Below are 21,083 nucleotides of genomic sequence, written 5' to 3'. Positions count from 1 at the left end.
TTAAAGTTGAACTGTTTTCACTAGTTTCAATTTGTTTAACTAACTAGAAACAAGCAAATAACTATTAGTATTTACCCTACCTAATTATAAAGAACTTCTTGGTTCTGAATTTTAGAGTCGTTACTAGTGATGAGACGAATTTATAAAATTGTCCTCTGGCGCATTGGTGCTGCTACAAATTTTAGTAGTATTGTTTGTAGTTTTTTTCCTAGATACTGGAACTCCGTGATGGCATAATACTGGAAAGTAAGAATTTTGTCGACGACCGCAAAGCTTTGAGAACAAAAGTGGCTGAAACACAAGCCGTCTTGTGTTTTTTCCCAAAATTAAGACTCTTAACGGATTTTCTCAAACTTCTGACCAATCTAAATCGTTTCTTTAGGCCAACATATATCAGATTTACAATTTTCCCGAATATATATATATATATATATATATATATATATATATATATATATATATATATATATATATATATATATATATATATATATATATATATATATATATATATATATATATATATATATATATATATTTATATATATATATATATATACTAGCTGTTGGGGTGGCGCTTCGCGCCACCCCAACACCTAGTTGGTGGGGGCGCTTCGCGCCCCCCCAAGCCCCCCCGCGCGCGTAAGTCGTTACGCGCCATATTAGTTACGCGCCATTGTAGTTGTGTCCCTATGTCCCACCTGTGAATATAGATAGATATATATCTATATATATATATATATGTTTTTAACTACGTAAAAATTGCGAATATACAACATTCTTTGCTGTCCCATTGTCTGTGCATATAAATAGATTGTCAGGTTTACCGACTCTTGAACATGCAACATATAATGGTCCATGGGAAAACAATCCGTATTCAGATCTATACCTCATGATTCTAATGATTGCCCTTGAGCTTTGTTGATGGTGATTGCTAATCGACCATTCCCTGAGTCGCCATCGTCATTTATATATCCCCCTGTGCACCCCGGCGTCCCCTTTGTAGTTATGTCCCTGTGTCCCGGTCGTCATTTATATTCCCTGTGTCCCGGTCGTCATTTGTGTCCCGGTGTCCAAGTCTGTGATTTCTCTTTGAGCGTCCCGGGCGTCATTTATATTCCTTGTGTCCCGGTGTCCCGGTCGTCATTTATATCCCCCTGTGCCCCCCGGCGTCCCCGTTGTAGTTGTGTCATTTATATTCCCTGTGTCCCGGTCGTCATCCCGGTATACATTCGTTTCTGAATTGGTATATGATGAAATAAATTTTTAATTTTTTCCCTTTTAGTTTTTTTTATTGGTTTTGACCTTTTTTTAGGTTTTTTAGGTTTTTTAGTTTTTTTCTTTTTTCTTTTTAGTTTTTTTTTTAATTTTTTATCTTTTTAGTTTTTTTATTTTTATTTATATTTTTTTAGTTTTCTTTTTCTCCTTTATTTTTCAGTTTTTTTCCTTTTTTTAGTTTTTTTTTTCTTTTTTAGTTCTTTTAGTTCTTACCTTTTTTAGTTTTTTTTAGTTTTTTAGATGAAATTTTTTTTTAGTTTTTTCCTTTTTTTCTTTTTAGTTTTTTATTGGTTTTTACCTTTTTTTTTTAGCTTTTTTAGTTTTTTTTCGTTTTTTCTTTTTACCTTTTTTTTTAGTTTTTATCTTTTTTTTTTTTATTCTTAATTTTATTAGTTTTCTTTTTCTCTTCTATTTTTCAGTTTTTTCCTTATTTTTAGTTTCTTTGTTTTTTTAGTTTTTCAGCTTTTTTCATTTTTTTTATTAGTTTTTAGTTTTTTTTGTAGTTTTTGCCTTTTTTAGTTTTTTCAGTTTTTTTTTTAGTTTTTAGTTTTTTACCTTTTTTAGCCTAACCAGGATTTGAACCTGGTACCTTCATTCTCCGTTCTGACACCCTCTCTCACCGAATGACTACTCCAGCATGTTCATTTTGGTGTTTTAAATGGTATATTATTAACCAAATTAATGTGTTTTACAATATACTAAGCATCGTCATAACAAAAATGACGACAACTAATTTCATGACGTCAGTCGACACAGAAAAATGACGTCACCTGACAGACAGACAGACAGACAGACAACTTATTTTTATATATATAGATATATACTTGCTGTTGGGGTGGCGCTTCGCGCCACCCCAACACCTAGTTGGTGGGGCGCTTCGCGCCCCCCAAGCCCCCCCGCGCGCGTAAGTCGTTACACGCCATATTAGTTACGCACCATTGTAGCTGTGTCCCTGTGTCCCACCTGTGAATAGAGATAGATATAAATATATATTTTTGACTACGTAAAACATGCGAATATACAACATTCTTCGCTGTCCCATTGTCTGTGCATGTAAATAGCATTTATATTCCCTGTGTCCCGGTCGTCATTTGTGTCCTGGTGTCCCAGTTTGTAATTTCTCTTTGAGTGCCCCGGTCGTCATTTATTATCCCTGTGTCCCAGTGTCCCGGTCGTCATTTGTGTCCCGGTCTGTAATTTCTATTCAAACAATCCCTGTGTCTCAGTCGTCAATTATATATCCCGCCTGTGCCCCCCGCGTCCCCGTTTGTAGTTGTGTCCCTGTGTCCCGGTCGTCATTTATATTCCCGGTCGTGATTTGTGTCCGGGTGTCCCAGTCTGTAATTTTTCTTTGAGGTTCCCGGTCGTCATTTATATTCCCTCTGTGTCGGTCGTCATTTGTGTCCCGGTCTGTAATTTATCTTTGAGTGTTTTTTCTTTCGAGTTTTTTTTTAGTTTTTTACATTTTTTCAGTTTTTTTTCTTCTTTATTTTTCAGCGTCACTATGAAGTACATATCGCCGAACCTTTGTTTTTTAACTTAAATCTGGTAGGCATTGATGACCTTATCCAAGTCAAAATCCCAAACCCAATCATCATCGCTATCATTTTCAGTTTTGATATGTTTTGACTCTCGCTTTCCAGGTGGATTTTCATCTAACTGCGCGGTTTTGCGTTCTTTAGCCGCAAGCCTGTTTTCTTGCTGTTCTTGTGATTCCTCGGCACGCTTTCTTTTCTTACTTTCTCTATCAGCTGCAAACCTGTTTTCTTGCTGTTCTTGTGATTCCTCGGCACGCTTTCTTTTCTTACTTTCTCTATCAGCAGCAAGTTTTTTGGCATAGACTCTTTGAGCAGCTTCCTCGGCTGTTGCTATTGTAGGTTCTTCAGTCATTTTACAATTAAACATTTTTCCGTGAACGCATGTCTTAAATATCTTGAATGACGTCACCGTCAAAGCAAAAATGACGACAACTAATTTCATGACGTCAGTCAACACAGAAACATGACGTCACCTGATCCACAGACAGACACACAGACAGACAACTTATTTTTATATATATAGATGTGCCCCCCGCGTCCCCGTTTGTAGTTGTGTCCCGGTCGTCATTTATATTCCCGGTCGTGATTTGTGTCCGGGTGTCCCAGTCTGTAATTTTTCTTTGAGTGTTTTTTCTTTTGAGTTTTTTTTTTAGTTTTTTACATTTTTTCAGTTTTTTTTTCTTCTTTATTTTTCAGCGTCACTATGAAGTACATATCGCCGAACCTTTGTTTTTTAACTTAAATCTGGTAGGCATTGATGACCTTATCCAAGTCAAAATCCCAAACCCAATCATCATCGCTATCATTTTCAGTTTTGATATGTTTTGACTCTCGCTTTCCAGGTGGATTTTCATCTAACTGCGCGGTTTTGCGTTCTTTAGCCGCAAGCCTGTTTTCTTGCTGTTCTTGTGATTCCTCGGCACGCTTTCTTTTCTTACTTTCTCTATCAGCTGCAAGCCTGTTTTCTTGCTGTTCTTGTGATTCCTCGGCACGCTTTCTTTTCTTACTTTCTCTATCAGCAGCAAGTTTTTTGGGATAGACTCTTTGAGCAGCTTCCTCGGCTGTTGCTATTGTAGGTTCTTCAGTCATTTTACAATTAAACATTTTTCCGTGAACGCATGTCTTAAATATCTTGAATGACGTCACCGTCAAAGCAAAAATGACGACAACTAATTTCATGACGTCAGTCAACACAGAAACATGACGTCACCTGATCCACAGACAGACACACAGACAGACAACTTATTTTTTATATATATATATATATATATATATATATATATATATATCTATATATATAAAAATAAGTTGTCTGTGGATGGATGGATGGATGGATGTGTGGATGGATGTGTCAGGTGACGTCACCTGAAAAAACTGGATTAGGTGACGTCAAAACTGAAAAAACTAAAAAAAAGGCAAAAACTACAAAAAAAAACTAAAAACTAATAAAAAAAATAAAAAAGCTAAAAAACTAAAAAAACTATAAAGGTAAAAACCAATAAAAAACTAAAAAAAAAACTGAAAAAACTAAAAAAAGGCAAAAACTACAAAAAAAAAACTAAAAACTAATAAAAAAAGTAAAAAAGCTAAAAAACTAAAAAAACTAAAAAAACTAAAAAAAGGTAAAAAACTAAAAAAAATAAAAAATAAAAAAAAACTAAAAAAAAGGAAAAAACTGAAAAATAAGCTAAAATAAAGGTAAAAACCAATAAAAAACTAAAAATAAAAAGGAAAAAACTAATAAATGACGACACTCAAAGAGAAAGCGACCAGGACAAAAAACTAAAAAAAAAGGCAAAAACTACAAAAAAACTAAAAACTAATAAAAAAAATAAAAAAGCTAAAAAACTAAAAAAACTAAAAAAAGGTAAAAAACTAAAAAAACTAAAAACTAAAAAAAAACTAAAAAAGGTAAAAACTAAAAGAACTAAAAAAGAAAAAAATAAATGACGACACTCAAAGAGAAAGCGACCAGGACAAAAGGAATGTTCGATTAGCAATCAACAAAGCACCGGGACACAGGGAGTATAAATGACGACCAGGACACAAGTAAAAAAAAAAAATTAACAAAACTAAAAAGAAGGTAAAAACTACAAAAAAACTAAAAAGAAAAAAAAACTAAAAACTAATAAAAAAACTAAAAAATCTAAAAATCTAAATAAACTAAAAAAGAAAAAAAAAGGAAAAAAATAAAGGAGAAAAACAAAACTAAAAAACGAATGTATATACAGACCGGTACACCGGGATACAAATGACGACCGGGACACAGGGAATATAAATAACGACCGGGACACAGGGACACAACTACAACGGGGACACCGGGGGAAACAGGGGGATATAAATGACGACCGGGACAAAAAAACTAAAAAGAAATAAAAACTAAAAACTAATAAAAAAAACTAAAAAATCTAAAAATCTAAATAAGCTAAAAAAGAAAAAAAAAGGAAAAAAATAAAGGAGAAAAACAAAACTAAAAAACGAATGTATATACAGACCGGGACACCGGGATACAAATGATGACCGGGACGCGGGACACAGGGAATATAAATGACGACCGGGACACAGGGACACAACTACAACGGGGACACCGGGGGAAACAGGGGGATAACCTGACAATCTATTTATATGCAAAGACAATGGGACAGCAAAGAATGTTGTATATTCGCAAGTTTTACGTAGTTAAAACCATATATATATATATATATATCTATATTCACAGGTGGGACATAGGGACACAACTACAATGGCGCGTAACTATTATGGCGCGTAACGACTTACGCGCGCGGGGGGGCTTGGGGGGGGCGCGAAGCGCCCCCACCAACTAGGTGTTGGGGTGGCGCGAAGCGCCACCCCAACAGCTAGTATATATATATATATATATATATATATATATATATATATATATATATATATGTATATCTATATATATAAAAATAAGTTGTTTGTCTGTGGATATGTGGATCAGGTGACGTCATGTTTCTGTGTCGTCTGACGTCATGTTTTCGACTGACGAAATTACGAAATTACATTGGGACACAAATGACGACCAGGACACCGGCACATCTTCTATCTATCTATATATAGAAAAATAAGTTGTCTGTCTGTCTGTCTGTGGATCAGATGACGTCATGTTTCTGTGTCGGCTGACGTCATGTTTTCAACTGACGAAATTACAGACCGGGACATCGGGACACAAATGACGACCGGGACACCGGCACATAGGGAATATAAATGACGACACTCAAAGAGAAAGCGACATGGACAAAAGGAATGTTCGATTAGCAATCACCATCAACAAAGCACCGGGACACAAATGACGACCGGGACACAGGGAGTATAAATGACGACCAGGACATAAGTAAAAAAAACTAAAAAAACTAAAAAAAGGTAAAAACTACAAAAAAACTAAAAAGAAAAAAAAAACTAAAAACTAATAAAAAAACTAAAAAAGCTAAAAAACTAAAAAAAACTAAAAAAGAAAAAAAATAAAAAAGGAAAAAAATGAAAAATAAAGGAGAAAAACAAAACTAAAAAAACGAATGTATATACAGACCGGAACACCGGGATACAAATGACGACCGAGACACAGGGAATATAAATGACGACCGGGACACAGGGACACAACTACAACGGGGACGCCGGGGGGCACAGGGGGATATAAATGACGACCGGGACACCGGGACACAAGGAATATAAATGACGCCTGGGACACTCAAAGAGAAATCACAGACTGGGACACTGGGACACAAATGACGACCGGGACACAGGGACACAACTACAAAGGGGACGCCGGGGGCACAGGGGGATATATAAATGACGACAGCGACACAGGGAATGGTCGATTAGCAATCACCATCAACAAAGCTCAAGGGCAATCATTACAATCATGAGGTATAGATCTGAATACGGAAACCTAACAATCTATTTATATGCACTGACAATGGGACAGCAAAGAATGTTGTATATTCGCAAGTTTTACGTAGTTAAAAACATATATATATATATATATCTATCTATATTCACAGGTGGGACATAGGGACACAACAACAATGGCGCGTAACTAATATGGCGCGTAACGACTTACGCGCGCGGGGGGGCTTGGGGGGTGGCGCGAAGCGCCCCCACCAACAGCTAGTATATATATATATATATATATATATATATATATATATATATATATATATATATATATATATATATATATATATATATATATATATATATATATATATATATATATATATATATATATATATATATATATATATCCTTGAAATTTCCATTTAACTCCCTTGTTATGACTTATTACCATTCAATTCGAGGACATCCAGCTTTCCACTTTGCCCCAAATCGATGATAATCGGAATGTTTATTCCATAGATCATTGATCCATGGAATAACAATCCCCCTCCTTAAAGGCTTATACAACGATATTGCTTAAAATTTTCTTGGAGTATGCAGTACTTAAAATTGGGAAAATGGTCCTATTTTAACATGTTTCTGATAAATTTTCAACGTGATTTTGGATTTAAAAAAATATGACACAAATTTCAAAAAATATAATCCAGTAGAAACAGACTAAAAACTTATCTCAGCTATCGAACGATAGCAAAATTTTCGTCTTTCGTTGAAATATTTAAGCTACAGGACCATAGAAAAGAAACAGACCAAAACTTTCACAAGAAATATAAACTTTAATTTTTTAAGTCAGAATTTGATGCCCATTGGCATAATACTAGGCATATACAAAGAAAAATGGATATGAGGGTATGGGTATTAGGACGACTTAGTCGAAATCCTACAAAATACCCAAATTTATTGGAAAATATTGGGAAAATTTGTAAGAGTCTGAATATTTTGCAAACGCTAGGGCTCATAACACCCCTGTGCTTACTTCACTGAGTTTACCTTCCGAAAATTAATGAAATAAAAATGATTTAGCCTACTCACTAAGAATCTTAATGCAATATAAGCTAGAATAAGCCAAAAACAGCTTCCCAATTTTTTTTTACATTTTAGAGGGAGTTGGGCTGGGTTTGCAATGTGTTTTTTTTTTAGCCTGAATCACCACTTAAAATTTCAAGCACCCTCTCCCCCGTGCAGCTAAAATATTTTGGAAGTAATACCTTAAAATAGGTATTTTTTCCAAGACCACACTGCCTTTCTATGAAGAACAATTAAACATTCCAATGGGGATACGTCCATTTATTAGACAGAGAAAATATATACAGAAGTTTGGATATATTGACAATATATACAGCTATCGTCATCAGCAGATATACTGTTGACATCAGCGTCATCAGTAGCCTATATCTGGTAAAGACAATGGCTGTATATATGGTCAAAATTTCCATACTTTTGCATTTGTTTCCACTATAAATAAATGAACTTATCACCATAGAACCGTTTAATTGTTTGCAGCTGAAAGGTTTACGAATGTGTATCCAAGTCTTCCCTTGACAGCTTAGAAATGGGTAAAATGCTTGTCGAAAAACTGAAGAGCTTCTTAAAATTGGGATCTAGAAATTTTCTTTAGTCCATCCCCCCTCAAACCCCAGATAAGTATCTCCTTGCGTGCAAGATTCATTCTAATTAAAAATAGAAGTAAATATTGCTTGTTATTCCATAGAAATTATAGATGAGCTATAAAAAAAAAACAAAAAAAAAAACAAACAATATTTACCGCACAGAATTCCTCAAAAGACACTTTTCCATCTTCATCTTTGTCTGCACATAAAATTGTCTTATCAACTATTTGCTGAAGTTGTGCATCTTTCAAATTATTTCCAACCATCATTTTGAGCACCTGAAACGAATGAATCCATCTACATCAGATGAGCACAACCAAAGACAAAAAGAGACACAAAACACTAATTCGACTTGTCCTTTTATTTCAACTATCATTTGGTTTTGCACTAAATACAAATTGTAGGAATATTAGACTGAATTGCAAAATTCACTCCTCCATCCTTGCAAAATTCAATAACAAGCACTGTAAATCTTTGCATGCAACCAAAATCGGAAATTTTTCGATTTGACACAGAAAAATTTATTAGACTGCGAAAACCCGACCTAACCATGAGAAATTTAACTTTATCCAACCATTTAATCTAAATTTATTATTCGCAAGCAAATTGTGTGCAAGATATAAAAGGAATCTCAGACTGAATGCAAATCTAAATAATCACACGCACACCTTCACTGGATTATTTGGAAACCCAGCATAAGCAGCAAACGAACAGAAAATATACATCAACTAAACGCACGGATACAGCTGTAATGTATACACACATAGAAAAAAAGTCAAGAGGTAATTATTAGAGAATAGAAAAAATCACAAGAATTTTGGAATCCCCTCCCCCTCCCTAGGTGCGTTTCTGTGCTAAAAGGTAGACAAGCACAGTAATATTATGCTACTATTAACATTATAAACAAGAACGAGTAGTGTCTTGCCATACGCCTTTGAGCTTATAACCTCCTGTGACTTCCGGTGGCAACCAGAGCATCCAACACGGGTCCCCAGTCGTCTCTGAAGCTTGCAGCTGTGCCGGCGTCTTCCCCCTCTGGTCATAAGGAGACCTGAAAGTGTGGTGGTCATTGATGTGCTCCCGGCTGACTGACCGTATTTCAAACAGTAGGTTGTATGAAAAATGTGGTTCAATGCCACTTTCTAGGGCTACAATGAAAGAAAGATTGAGATGGCTAGGACACGTTCTGCGGATGAAGGATGACAGATTGCCGAAGATTGTCATTTTTGGCCAACCGTCTGGGATTAAAGGGAAAGCAGGTCGTCCTCGTCCGGGGTGGGAGGATGTCATAAATAAACATTTAAAGGAAATGGGAACTTCCTGGGAGGGTGTAATGAGGGAAGCCTTGAATAGATTGGGTTGGAGGACGAGCATGCGTAGCTGTGTTGGCTTCAGGCGGCTTAGTGCTGCGGTGAGTTATTAGCAGTAGTAGTAGTAGTTTGGTGGAGTTTATTCTTAAACTTCGGTGGGTGCATTCAGGTAGCCAAATGTCGTCAATTTTTTAAACCTGGCATTAGAGTTTTTATTTTTCTTTTACACTAGTTATTCTACGTCAGCATACCATTCCAAAAGAACAGGTTAAGAGAAGGGATACTAAACCCTTTTTTTTAAACTAAGGGTCCCTAATTATGATTTGCATGCCTTTGAAGAAGGCGAAGTCTTTTTAGTTTTTCTATTTGCAGACACCATGAAAATTTACATACTGAATTTGAAAATACTCGGTTATAAATAGAAATAAACACAGTATAAACGGAAATTCCAAGATTTGCTCGTCTGGCCAAATCGTTTATCTCGACATTTATACTGGAAAATTTTCACATTCGTCATCTCCTACCAGAACGAATCAAACGCCATCTATCAGCTTTATACACTTCCATAGTCTCTTCTAAGCTGCGTTTCAATCACCGTTATCTTGCAACACTGTTGCTCTCCCCCACTTCTTCTACATTTCACCCTTCTGGAAGGTTCTTACAAACGCTGATAAATTGAATATCCCCTTCACCTTCTCTTCCGTTTCGCAAAATACCCACTGAGATATCCAATTTGGACATGCTGTTCAAAGCTCATCATCATTCTTCAACCGCGAAGGAAAAAGTGGGGTAAAAAAAAGTGGAAAATGGAATTTGGTGGCAGATTTTTAAACTTGATAGCAGATTTTGGAATTCTGCCAAATTCTGCAACTGGCTCCTTTGGAACTTTTTCCATATCTGGCCTTCATATAACAGATCATACAATAGTTGTTTATAAAAAAAGAAAAACACAACCAAAAGATTTCAAACGGCGCTTGGAAACAACTCGTTCTACAATAGTTACACTGTCATAGCTCTTCATCCTCACATTTGTTACAAATACCCGTGTTCTTTTTTTGAATTGTCTTTCGTCCTAAAAAGCAAAATACTCTGTTGCTTTTACAACTACTACTAATACAACACTAACACTACAACTACTATCACCAAAAATACTCTGATACTAATACTACTAAGGCCAAGTCTATGCAGGTAAAATTTGAGAGAATACTGATGGCAAATTCGAACTAACAAAAGACGACATGCGCATTAGATTTTAAAAATAGCATAGCTAAAGAATTGATTTATATATTCAGTTGAAACTCCCAAAGTATGCTTAAAGTGGAAGATCAATTGACCAAAAGGCAATATGCGCTCCTACTACTAATATTACTGCCACTATTCTTTAATAGCTGCAATAGCTGGGGGGGGGGAAATCCTTAATGCGGCAAATGTATTTTTTTGCATACCTCGTTCATTTTTCTTTTTGTATGAAGACGGATTTTCACTAAATAATAACACTAATACTAATTATCACTGGTTCAAAACTTTTCACGTCAATTCTAGAGGATGCAACTGTGTTCTCATCTATTTTCTGATGTTTTGCTTTAGGCTGACGGAGCAGATCCAAGGTTCCGCTGTTTACAGATGAAGAGAGGCAAAAAATACAAATGGGGTAGCCCAAGCTCCGTTGGTACCCCCTTCCTGAAACGCTAATTCTGTATCCATCCCTGATCCTCCCATTAGCTACCAACAGCTATCTTCCGGTTTTAGTTCTACATTGTCAGTTTTCATTATTTACTAGTTTTCATATTATTATACCATTATGATTCTCCTATTACTTCATATTCATTAGTTTTCATTAGAATTCTAGTTTCTAATTTTTTGGCATCAATTCCACAGGATTCAATTGTATTCTGATGTATTTTCTTTTTTTTTTTAAATATTATCTTACCTGGAATAATTCACCATTGGAAATAAAACCATCATTGTCCATGTCATAAATCCTAAAGGCGAAACGTAGTTTTGATTCTTTGTCTCCCTTCACACTAAATTGTGAAACTCCTTGAATAAATTCTGAAAAAAAAATTAAAAAACTAATGTTAGAATTCCCAGAAATACAAAAAATAAAAAAACTTTCAGAAGATCTTGTCAGCATAAAATGAATTGTCTAATAAATGATCGATGATAATAGCCAGGTCCTGTAAAGTGACCCCAACTCTGTGGGAAGTTTATGAAGCACAGAGCTCCTCATAACACCCCTCAAAACACTGAATGAAAATGTTTGGATTAAATATTTTAAGAACGAGTTCGCAAGGGTATCACCTCCCGATGATAGCCATGAAGTTTAATGTGAGTCTGAGTTTGGTCAGTGTCTTGGCCTACTACCAAGACACTGACGAAATTCTACTTAAAATTATTTTTAACAGTGGCCTTGCTCCTGTTAAAAATAAAAAAAAAACAGTGGCGGATGTATTCTGTACCGGTTTAATAGCTCCTGTCATTGAGAGGGGTAAATCGCCATCTAAGTGTAGTTAGCATCGAAAAATAACCGTCTCTTCATAACTATGTAAACTGACGGAGTTGCTTATAATTGATGAGATAAATTCAGCGTGTTATGCATCTGATAACTAATTTGGATTAAAAAAAATTTCTTAGTCATGTCAACGCAATCTACAAATTTATTTAATTGGTGCGATAAATACTACATCTTGCAGGTCATGATGCGAGAAGGGCGTTTGATTCTATAAACCCACAAATACTTGTTTCAGCTCGGCAACGAGGTTTAAATAGATCTATAGTAGTACCTTTTCGTAGTATGTATTGACGGCTTCGTTTTAACTCGAAGTTTCCTTCAGCTAATAAAACCTTTATTTCGCAAGCGATAGTTCCGATGAGAAAGGGTTTTGGTCCGGGTGCCGGTTCTTCGCCACCCCTCATAATAATAGCGTTGTATCAGCACAAATGAATCTCATGACAAGTTTTATTTTTGTGGTCTGGATTTATTGTTATTAAATATGCAGACGACATTCTAAATTTAAGTAAGTCGTTATCTTAAATTGAAGAAAACTATACAATTTTATGTGAACAGTATGCTTCTATGGTCCTAGAGTTCAATGCGAGTAAGAGCGAGGTAGGCAGATTTTCTGGTAATCGTAGTTATTATCGGTCGCAAAGTCCAGTGCTAGGTGATAATGTTACTGAATTTTTGCCTACTATGCGTTATCTAAATTTGCCAATTTCGCCAGATTTGAAAAGTACTCGTGCTGCCCTTCTTAAACATTTCTAAGTTCTAAGAGTTCTGGGATTAGAGGTGCTTCTGGATCGTTTAAAAGAGCAAACGCTTTCTGTAACCGTATTGTGTTGGCCTGCCCTTATAATGTGTTTGGGATCCTATATGCACTTTCTTTAGTGCTGTTTTGGAGACTTTTTATGGAGATGGATAAAAAATGATTCATAATGATTTGTACAAGTATGAGAAGTTATCAATGAGAATTCCAATTTGGGATCACAATCGAAGGATTACCCGTAGATATGCGATAGCTAACCCAAGTCTCGCCGCATCGGAACGGTATACAGCTTTTCGTAATCCGCTTTATCCGAATCACATTTTTTGTTCAATACAGCTGTGTGAATTGTTGTGTATAACTGGACTAATGTAATTTTTTTATCATTTGTTTTTCGTTGTTGTCTACAATGTAACATTTTATGGCTTTAGTGGCTAATAAAAATAATTATTATTATTATTTGGTATTTTCCTAGGAAAATGGAACTAAAAAAAGGTGATATCTTAAAACAGTAGTTTCAAATAGTGTTTGATTACGAAAATTAATTGTTGAAAAAGTCAGCCAAATGAAAACAAAACTTAACTCAGAAAAAGATTGGATATCAAAAGATTCCTATAGAATTTGAAGTTGAGTAGTTGTGTCTCTCATTAGAACTAAAATGGCAAATCTCAAAGGCAGAACTTGACGGACTCCCAATACGCTTAAGGAATAAGCAACCCCTTTGTGACAGCCGTATTACATGTCCCAGATTTATCAAAACCTGTTAAATGAAAACTAACCTTTAAAATCCACCTCTCCATTTCCATCGCTATCAAATATATCGATGACTCTTTGAAAAAGGGGATTTTGTTGCAACTCGGGCAAAGTCATAAATTCATCTACACTTAATGAGCCAGAATTGTCCAAATCAAGTTTTCTAAAACGTTTTCCAAGCCGCCTTATTTCATCCAGGTCAACTGAAAAAATAAAACAAAAAACGTTAGTTAAAACCTGCATTCCTGAATCAAAAACTGAGTTTCCGAAATCATCTTATTCGATCTTTCCTGAAAAAAATTCAAATGAATGTGCATTGTCAGTTTAATATACATATTGCTGATATTTTTTCCTTAAAATCTATATTAATTTTTGACACTAGTGTCCTGGTTGAACTTCACTGAAGTAAGGATGCTAGGACTGTTTTATAAAATTTTTATTTTAGTTTCATTGATCTTATGTTTTTGTAAGTCCTTTTTTTTTTAAATATTTATGTTTTGCTGAGAACGGCCCTGGGACATTGGGCCGAAATATTCATTCAAATTAGAATACCACTGTCTCACGAAAATAATTCCCTACTGTTCTTCTTGTTTCTGATGGAAAGACAGAGTGGTCTTCATCGACTATTTATGTTTGTTATGGAAAATGATGGGCGTGAGGGGGATCTCTCAAATCACTTTGACGCTTAAAAAGGGCATTTTAACTTCCAATTTAAAATCAAATGAGACCCATCTGAATTTAATACAAATATCCAGTCCATAAAAACCATGTATGCCTCCAGGGCATAGCTTCAAGCCCTTGCCCAGGGCTCTGGGGGAGGGGGGGGGGTGTGCCAGCCCTGGAGGCATTGTCATATGTTCTTTGGGCTATTTCAAACAAAACCGCACAATTTCAATCAGATATATTGAATCCAATCAGAAGTTGGATGGGGAGGGGGGGACTAATTCTCTTAAAAGAGAATTACAACTTCCGATTTCAGCAAATTGAGCCACCTCTAAAGTTTATACAACGATCCCTTCGATAAGAACCCTAAACACCCCAGGTGCATAACCTACAACCCTCAGGCTCTAGTGGTTTGTATCAACCTCAAAAGCCTTGTTATATGATACTAGCTGTTGGGGTGGCGCTTCGCGCCACCCCAACACCTAGTTGGTGGGGGCGCTTCGCGCCCCCCCCAAGCCCCCCCGCGCGCGTAAGTCGTTACGCGCCATAATAGTTACGCGCCATTGTAGTTGTGTCCCTATGTCCCACCTGTGAATATAGATATATATATATATATATGGTTTTAACTACGTAAAACTTGCGAATATACAACATTCTTTGCTGTCCCATTGTCTTTGCATATAAATAGATTGTCAGGTTTACCGACTCTTGAACATGCAACATATAATGGTCCATGGGAAAACAATCTGTATTCAGATCTATACCTCATGATTCTAATGATTGCCCTTGAGCTTTGTTGATGGTGATTGCTAATCGACCATTCCCTGTCCCGGTGTCCCGGTCGTCATTTACATCCCCCTGTTTCCCCCGGTGTCCCCGTTGTAGTTGTGTCCCTGTGTCCCGGTCGTCATTTATATTCCCTGTGTCCCGGGTCCCGGTCATCATTTGTATCCCGGTGTCCCGGTCTGTATATACATTCGTTTTTTAGTTTTGTTTTTCTCCTTTATTTTTTTCCTTTTTTTTCTTTTTTAGCTTATTTAGATTTTTAGATTTTTTAGTTTTTTTTATTAGTTTTTAGTTTTTATTTCTTTTTAGTTTTTTTGTCCCGGTCGTCATTTATATCCCCCTGTTTCCCCCGGTGTCCCCGTTGTAGTTGTGTCCCTGTGTCCCGGTCGTTATTTATATTCCCTGTGTCCCGGTCGTCATTTGTATCCCGGTGTACATGTCCTGGTCGCTTTCTCTTTGAGTGTCGTCATTTATTAGTTTTTTCCTTTTTTTTTAGTTTTTTATTGGTTTTTACCTTTATTTTAGCTTATTTTTCAGTTTTTTCCTTTTTTTTAGTTTTTTTTTATTTTTTATTTTTTTATTTTTTATTTTTTTTAGTTTTTTACCTTTTTTTAGTTTTTTTAGTTTTTTTAGTTTTTTAGCTTTTTTACTTTTTTTATTAGTTTTTAGTTTTTTTTTGTAGTTTTTGCCTTTTTTTAGTTTTTTCACTTTTTTTTTTAGTTTTTTATTGGTTTTTACCTTTATAGTTTTTTTAGTTTTTTAGCTTTTTTATTTTTTTTATTAGTTTTTAGTTTTTTTTGTAGTTTTTGCCTTTTTTTAGTTTTTTCAGTTTTGACGTCACCTAATCCAGTTTTTTCAGGTGACGTCACCTGACACATCCATCCATCCATCCACAGACAGACAACTTATTTTTATATATATAGATTTGGACTATTGAATAATCTATTGGATACATCTCGGAAAAAAATGACGTGTTTGTGAGTGTGTAATTTCTATTAGATGCATTTCGTTACAATACGACGTGTGTGTGCGGGGGGGGGGGGGGTAGCTACCCTCCAATTACTGACTCTTAAAAAGAGCCTTACGACTAAAGACGTGCGACGCTGAGAAAGTGAGCGAGTCAAAAATGAAAATGAAAAGCAAAGACACATGCGGTTAGAAGAAAAGCCGCGGAGCGTCGAAAATGAAAACCAAAGACAAAAGGGCTAGAAAACATGCGACACCGAGCATGTGAGCGAGTCAAAACTGAAAATGAAGAGCAAAGACACGTGCAGTTAGAAGACAAGCAACACCCCGCACGTGACCAAGTCAAAAATGAAAATGAAGAGCAAAGACACACGCGATTAGAAAACAGGAACCACCGAAAATATCAGTGAGTCAATGAAAATCAATCTGGACAGCGATATTAAAACGTGTCAAAATCGAAAATGATAGCGATTATGATTGGGTATGGGATTTGACATGGAGTCATCAATAAGGACATAAGGACATCAATGCCTACCATACCTTTGATGTCAAAAACCTGGACTATACAAATCGTTGGAAGCGAAAAAAGTTCTTGTCCCACCACCTGACCAATTAAAAGAGACAAAGGTTCGGCGATATGTCTTTCATAACGACAAAAGACAAGCCGAGGCAGAAGTTTAAGGCCAAATAAAAAGAAACATAATTTTGTAAAGGCAATACTTCTAATTTAAGGCCCATTTGGACATCATGACATAAAGATAAGCCACAAAATGTCTGTGTTTAAAAAACAAGCGACAGTGAGAATCAATATATAGAAGCATACTATGTGCCGAGTGCCGGCGGCGAAGCCACCTAGCTCTCGGTGCATACCTAGTTGGTGGGGGCGCTTCGCCCCCCCCCCAAGCCCCCCGCGCGCGTAAGTCGTTACGCACCATTGTAGTTGTATCCCTGTGTCCCACCAGTGAATATAGAAAGATATATATATATATATATATATATATATATATATATATATATATATATATATATATATATATATATATATATATATATGTATATATATATATATATATATATATACATATATATATATTATATATATATATATATATATATATATATATATATATATATATATATATATATATATATATATATATATATATATATATATATATATATATATATATATTGTCTGTGCATATAAATAGATTGTCAGGTTTACCGACTCTTGAACATGCAACATAATACCCTGTGTTCCCATCGTCATTTATATATCCCCCTGTGCCCCCGGCACCCCCCTTGTAGTTGTGTCCCTGTGTCCCAGTCGTCATTTATATTCCCTGTGTCCCAGTCGTCATTTGTGTCCCGGTCTGTAATTTATCTTTGAGTGTCCCAGTCTGTAATTTCTCTTTGAGTGTCCCGGTCGTCATTTATATTCCCTGTGTCCCGGTTTTTAGTTTTCTTTTTCTCCTTTATTTTTCATTTTTTTTTCCTTTTTTTAGTTATTTTTCTTTTTCAGTTTTTAGTTTTTTTTAGTTTCTTTTTATTAGTTTTTGTTTTTGTTCTTTTTATTTTTTTTTGTAGTTTTTACCTTTTTTTAGTTTTTTTTTAGGTTTTTTCTTTTTTAATATTTCGTTTTTTACCTATTTTTTAGTTTTTTAGCTTTTTTAGTTTTTTAGTTTTCTTTAATATTTTCTTTTTAGTTTTTTTGTAGTTTTTACCTTTTTTAGTTTTTTTTCTTCTTTTGTATTTTACCTTTTTTAGTTTTTTTCTTCTTTTGTATTAATGCTAAAGCCAAGGTTCGAACCTGGAACCTCTCGGACCTGGAACATAACGCTTTACCAACTCAGCTACTTCGGCTTGAATACATTCGTTTTTGAATTGGTATATGATGTGTTCCGGTCGTCATTTATATTCCCTGTGTCCTTGTCGTCATTTATATATCCCCCTGTGCCCCCGGCATCCCCCTTGTAGTTGTGTTCCTGTGTCCCGATCGTCATTTGTATTCCAAGTATCCCGGTCGTCATTTATGTCCCAGTGTCCCGGTCTGTAATTTCTCTTTGAGCGTCCCAGTCGTCATTTATATTCCCTGTGTCCCGGTCGGCATTTGTGTCTCAGTGTCCCGGTCTGTAATTTATCTTTGAGTGTCCCAGTCTGTAATTTCTCATTGAGTGTCCCGGTCGTCATTTATATTCCCTGTGTCCCAGTTTTTAGTTTTCTTTTTCTCCTCTATTTTTCAGCTTTTTTCCTTTTTCAGTTTTTAGTTTTTTTTAGTTTCATTTATTAGTCTTTGTTTTTTTTTTTTTTTTGTAGTTTTTACCTTTTCTAGTTTTTTTTTATTTTTTAGTATTTAGTTTTTTACCTTTTTTTAGTTTTTTAGCTTTTTTAGTTTTTTTTAGTATTTTCAGTTTTGATATGTTTTGACTCTCGCTTTCCAGGTGGATTTTCATCTAACTGCGCGGTTTTGCGTTCTTTAGCCGCAAGCCTGTTTTCTTGCTGTTCTTGTGATTCCTCGGCACGCTTTCTTTTCTTACTTTCTCTATCAGCTGCAAGCCTGTTTTCTTGCTGTTCTTGTGATTCCTCGGCACGCTTTCTTTTCTTACTTTCTCTATCAGCAGCAAGTTTTTTGGCATAGACTCTTTGAGCAGCTTCCTCGGCTGTTGCCATTGTAGGTTCTTCAGTCATTTTACAATTAAACATTTTTCCGTGAACGCATGTCTTAAATATCTTGAATGACGTCACCGTCAAAGCAAAAATGACGACAACTAATTTCATGACGTCAGCCGACACAGAAACATGACGTCACCTGATCCACAGACAGACAACTTATTTTATATATATAGATATATATATATATATATATATATATATATATATATATATATATATATATATTTAACTACGTAAAACTTACGAATATACAACATTCTTTGCTGTCCCATTGTCTGTGCATATAAATAGAATGTCAGGTTTAAAAACTCTTGAACATGCAACATATAATGGTCCATGGGAAAACAATCCGTATTCAGATCTATACCTCATGATTCTAATGATTGCCCTTGAGCTTTGTTGATGGTGATTGCTAATCGACGATTCCCTGTGTCGCCATCGTCATTTATATATCCCCCTGAGCCCCCCGGCGTCCCTGTTGTAGTTGTGTCCATGTGTCCTGGTCGTCAGGTCCCGGTGTCCCGGTCGTCATTTGTGTCGGTCTGTATATACATTCGTTTTTGAATTGGTCTTTTTTTAGGTTTAGTTTTTTACCTTTTTTTAGTTTTTTTTTCTTTTTTTTAGTTTTGTTTTTCTCCTTTATTTTTCATTTTTTTTCCTTTTTCATTTTATTTTCTTTTTTAGTTTTTTTTTTAGCTTTTTAGCTTTTTTAGCTTTTTATTAGTTTTTAGTTTTTTTTTCTTTTTCTTTTTTTGTAGTTTTTACCTTTTTTTATTTTTATATTTTTTTTACTTATGTCCTGGTCTTCATTTATACTCCCTGTGGCTCGGTCGTCATTTGTGTCCCGGTGCTTTGTTGATGGTGATTGCTAATCGAACATTCCTTGTGTCCCGGTCGTCATTTATATTCCCATGTGCCGGTGTCACGGTCGTCATTTGTGTCCCGATGTCCCGGTCTGTAATTTCGTCAGTCGAAAACATGACGTCAGTCGACACAGAAACATGACGTCACCTGACAGATCCACAGACAGACAACTTATTTTTATATATATATATATATATAATATATATATATATATATATATATATATATATATATATATATATATATATATATATATATATATATATATATTTTTAACTACACAAAACTTGCGAATATACAACATTCTTGGCTGTCCCATTGTCTGTGCATATAAATAGATTGTCAGGTTTACCAACTCTTGAATATGCAACATATAATTGTCCATGGGAAAAACAATCTGCATTCAGATCTATACCTCATTATTCTAATGATTGCCCTTGAGCTTTGTTGATGGTGATTGCTAATCGAACATTCCCTGTGTCCCCGTCGTCATTTATATATCCCCCTGTGCCCCCCAGCGTCCCGTTGTAGTTGTTTCCCTGTGTCCCGGTCGTCATTTGTGTCCCAGTCTGTAATTTCTCTCTGAGTGTCGCGGTCGTCATTTATATTCCCTGTGTCCCGGTCGTCATTTGTGTTCCAGTGTCCCGGTCTGTAATTTCTCTTTGAGTGTCCTGGTCGTCATTTATATTCCCTGTGTCCCGGTCGTCATTTGTGTCCCTGTGCTTTGTTGATGGCTCTTTGAGTGTCGCGGTCGTCATTTATATTCCCTGTGTCCCGGTCGTCATTTGTGTTCCGGTGTCCCGATCTGTAATTTCTCTTTGAGTGTCCTGGTCCTCATTTATATTCCCTGTGTCCCGGTCGTCATTTGTGTCCCGGTGCTTTGTTGATGGTGATTGCTAATCGAACATTCCTTGTGTCCCGGTCGCTTTCTCTTTGAGTGTCCCGGTTGTCATTTGTGTCTTGATGTCCCGGTCTGTAATTTCGTCAGTCGACACACAAACATGACGTCACTCGACAGACACACAGATAACTTATTTTTACACACACACACACATATATATATATATATATATATATATATATATATATATATATATATATATATATATATATATATATATATATAAATAAGTTGTATATCTTCTATATATATAAAAATAAGTTGTCTGTGGATGTGTGGGTCTGTCTGTCGGGTGACGTCATGTTTGTGTGTTGACTGACGTCATGTTTGTCGACTGACGTCATTTTAAGGATTGAGCTGTATGCGTCATGAAGTTGTTTGTCGAATGACGTCATGTTTGTCAACTGATGAAATTACATACCGGGACACCGGGACACAAATGACGACCGGGACACAGGGAATATAAATGACGACCGGGACACAGGGACACAACTACAACGAGGACGCCGGGGGCACAGGCGGGATATATAAATGACGACCGGGACACAGGGATTGTTCGA

General features: G+C 35.7%; 1 protein-coding gene across 1 annotated transcript in view; it reads right to left on the bottom strand.

Annotated features, from left to right (window-relative positions):
- Positions 1-21,083, bottom strand: part of LOC136028667 (elongation factor 1-gamma-like) — a 100,431-nt gene that overhangs the window by 47,253 nt on the left and 32,095 nt on the right. The window contains exon 4 of the mRNA XM_065706494.1: positions 13,697-13,915. Within this exon, the coding sequence (XP_065562566.1) occupies positions 13,697-13,915 (219 nt within the window). The remainder of the gene's footprint in view (positions 1-13,696; positions 13,916-21,083) is intronic.

The sequence above is a fragment of the Artemia franciscana genome, chromosome 7 (assembly GCF_032884065.1).
Source record: "Artemia franciscana chromosome 7, ASM3288406v1, whole genome shotgun sequence".
NCBI classification, from domain to species: Eukaryota; Metazoa; Arthropoda; class Branchiopoda; order Anostraca; family Artemiidae; genus Artemia; species Artemia franciscana.
This window is presented reverse-complemented; position numbering and strand designations above follow the sequence as displayed.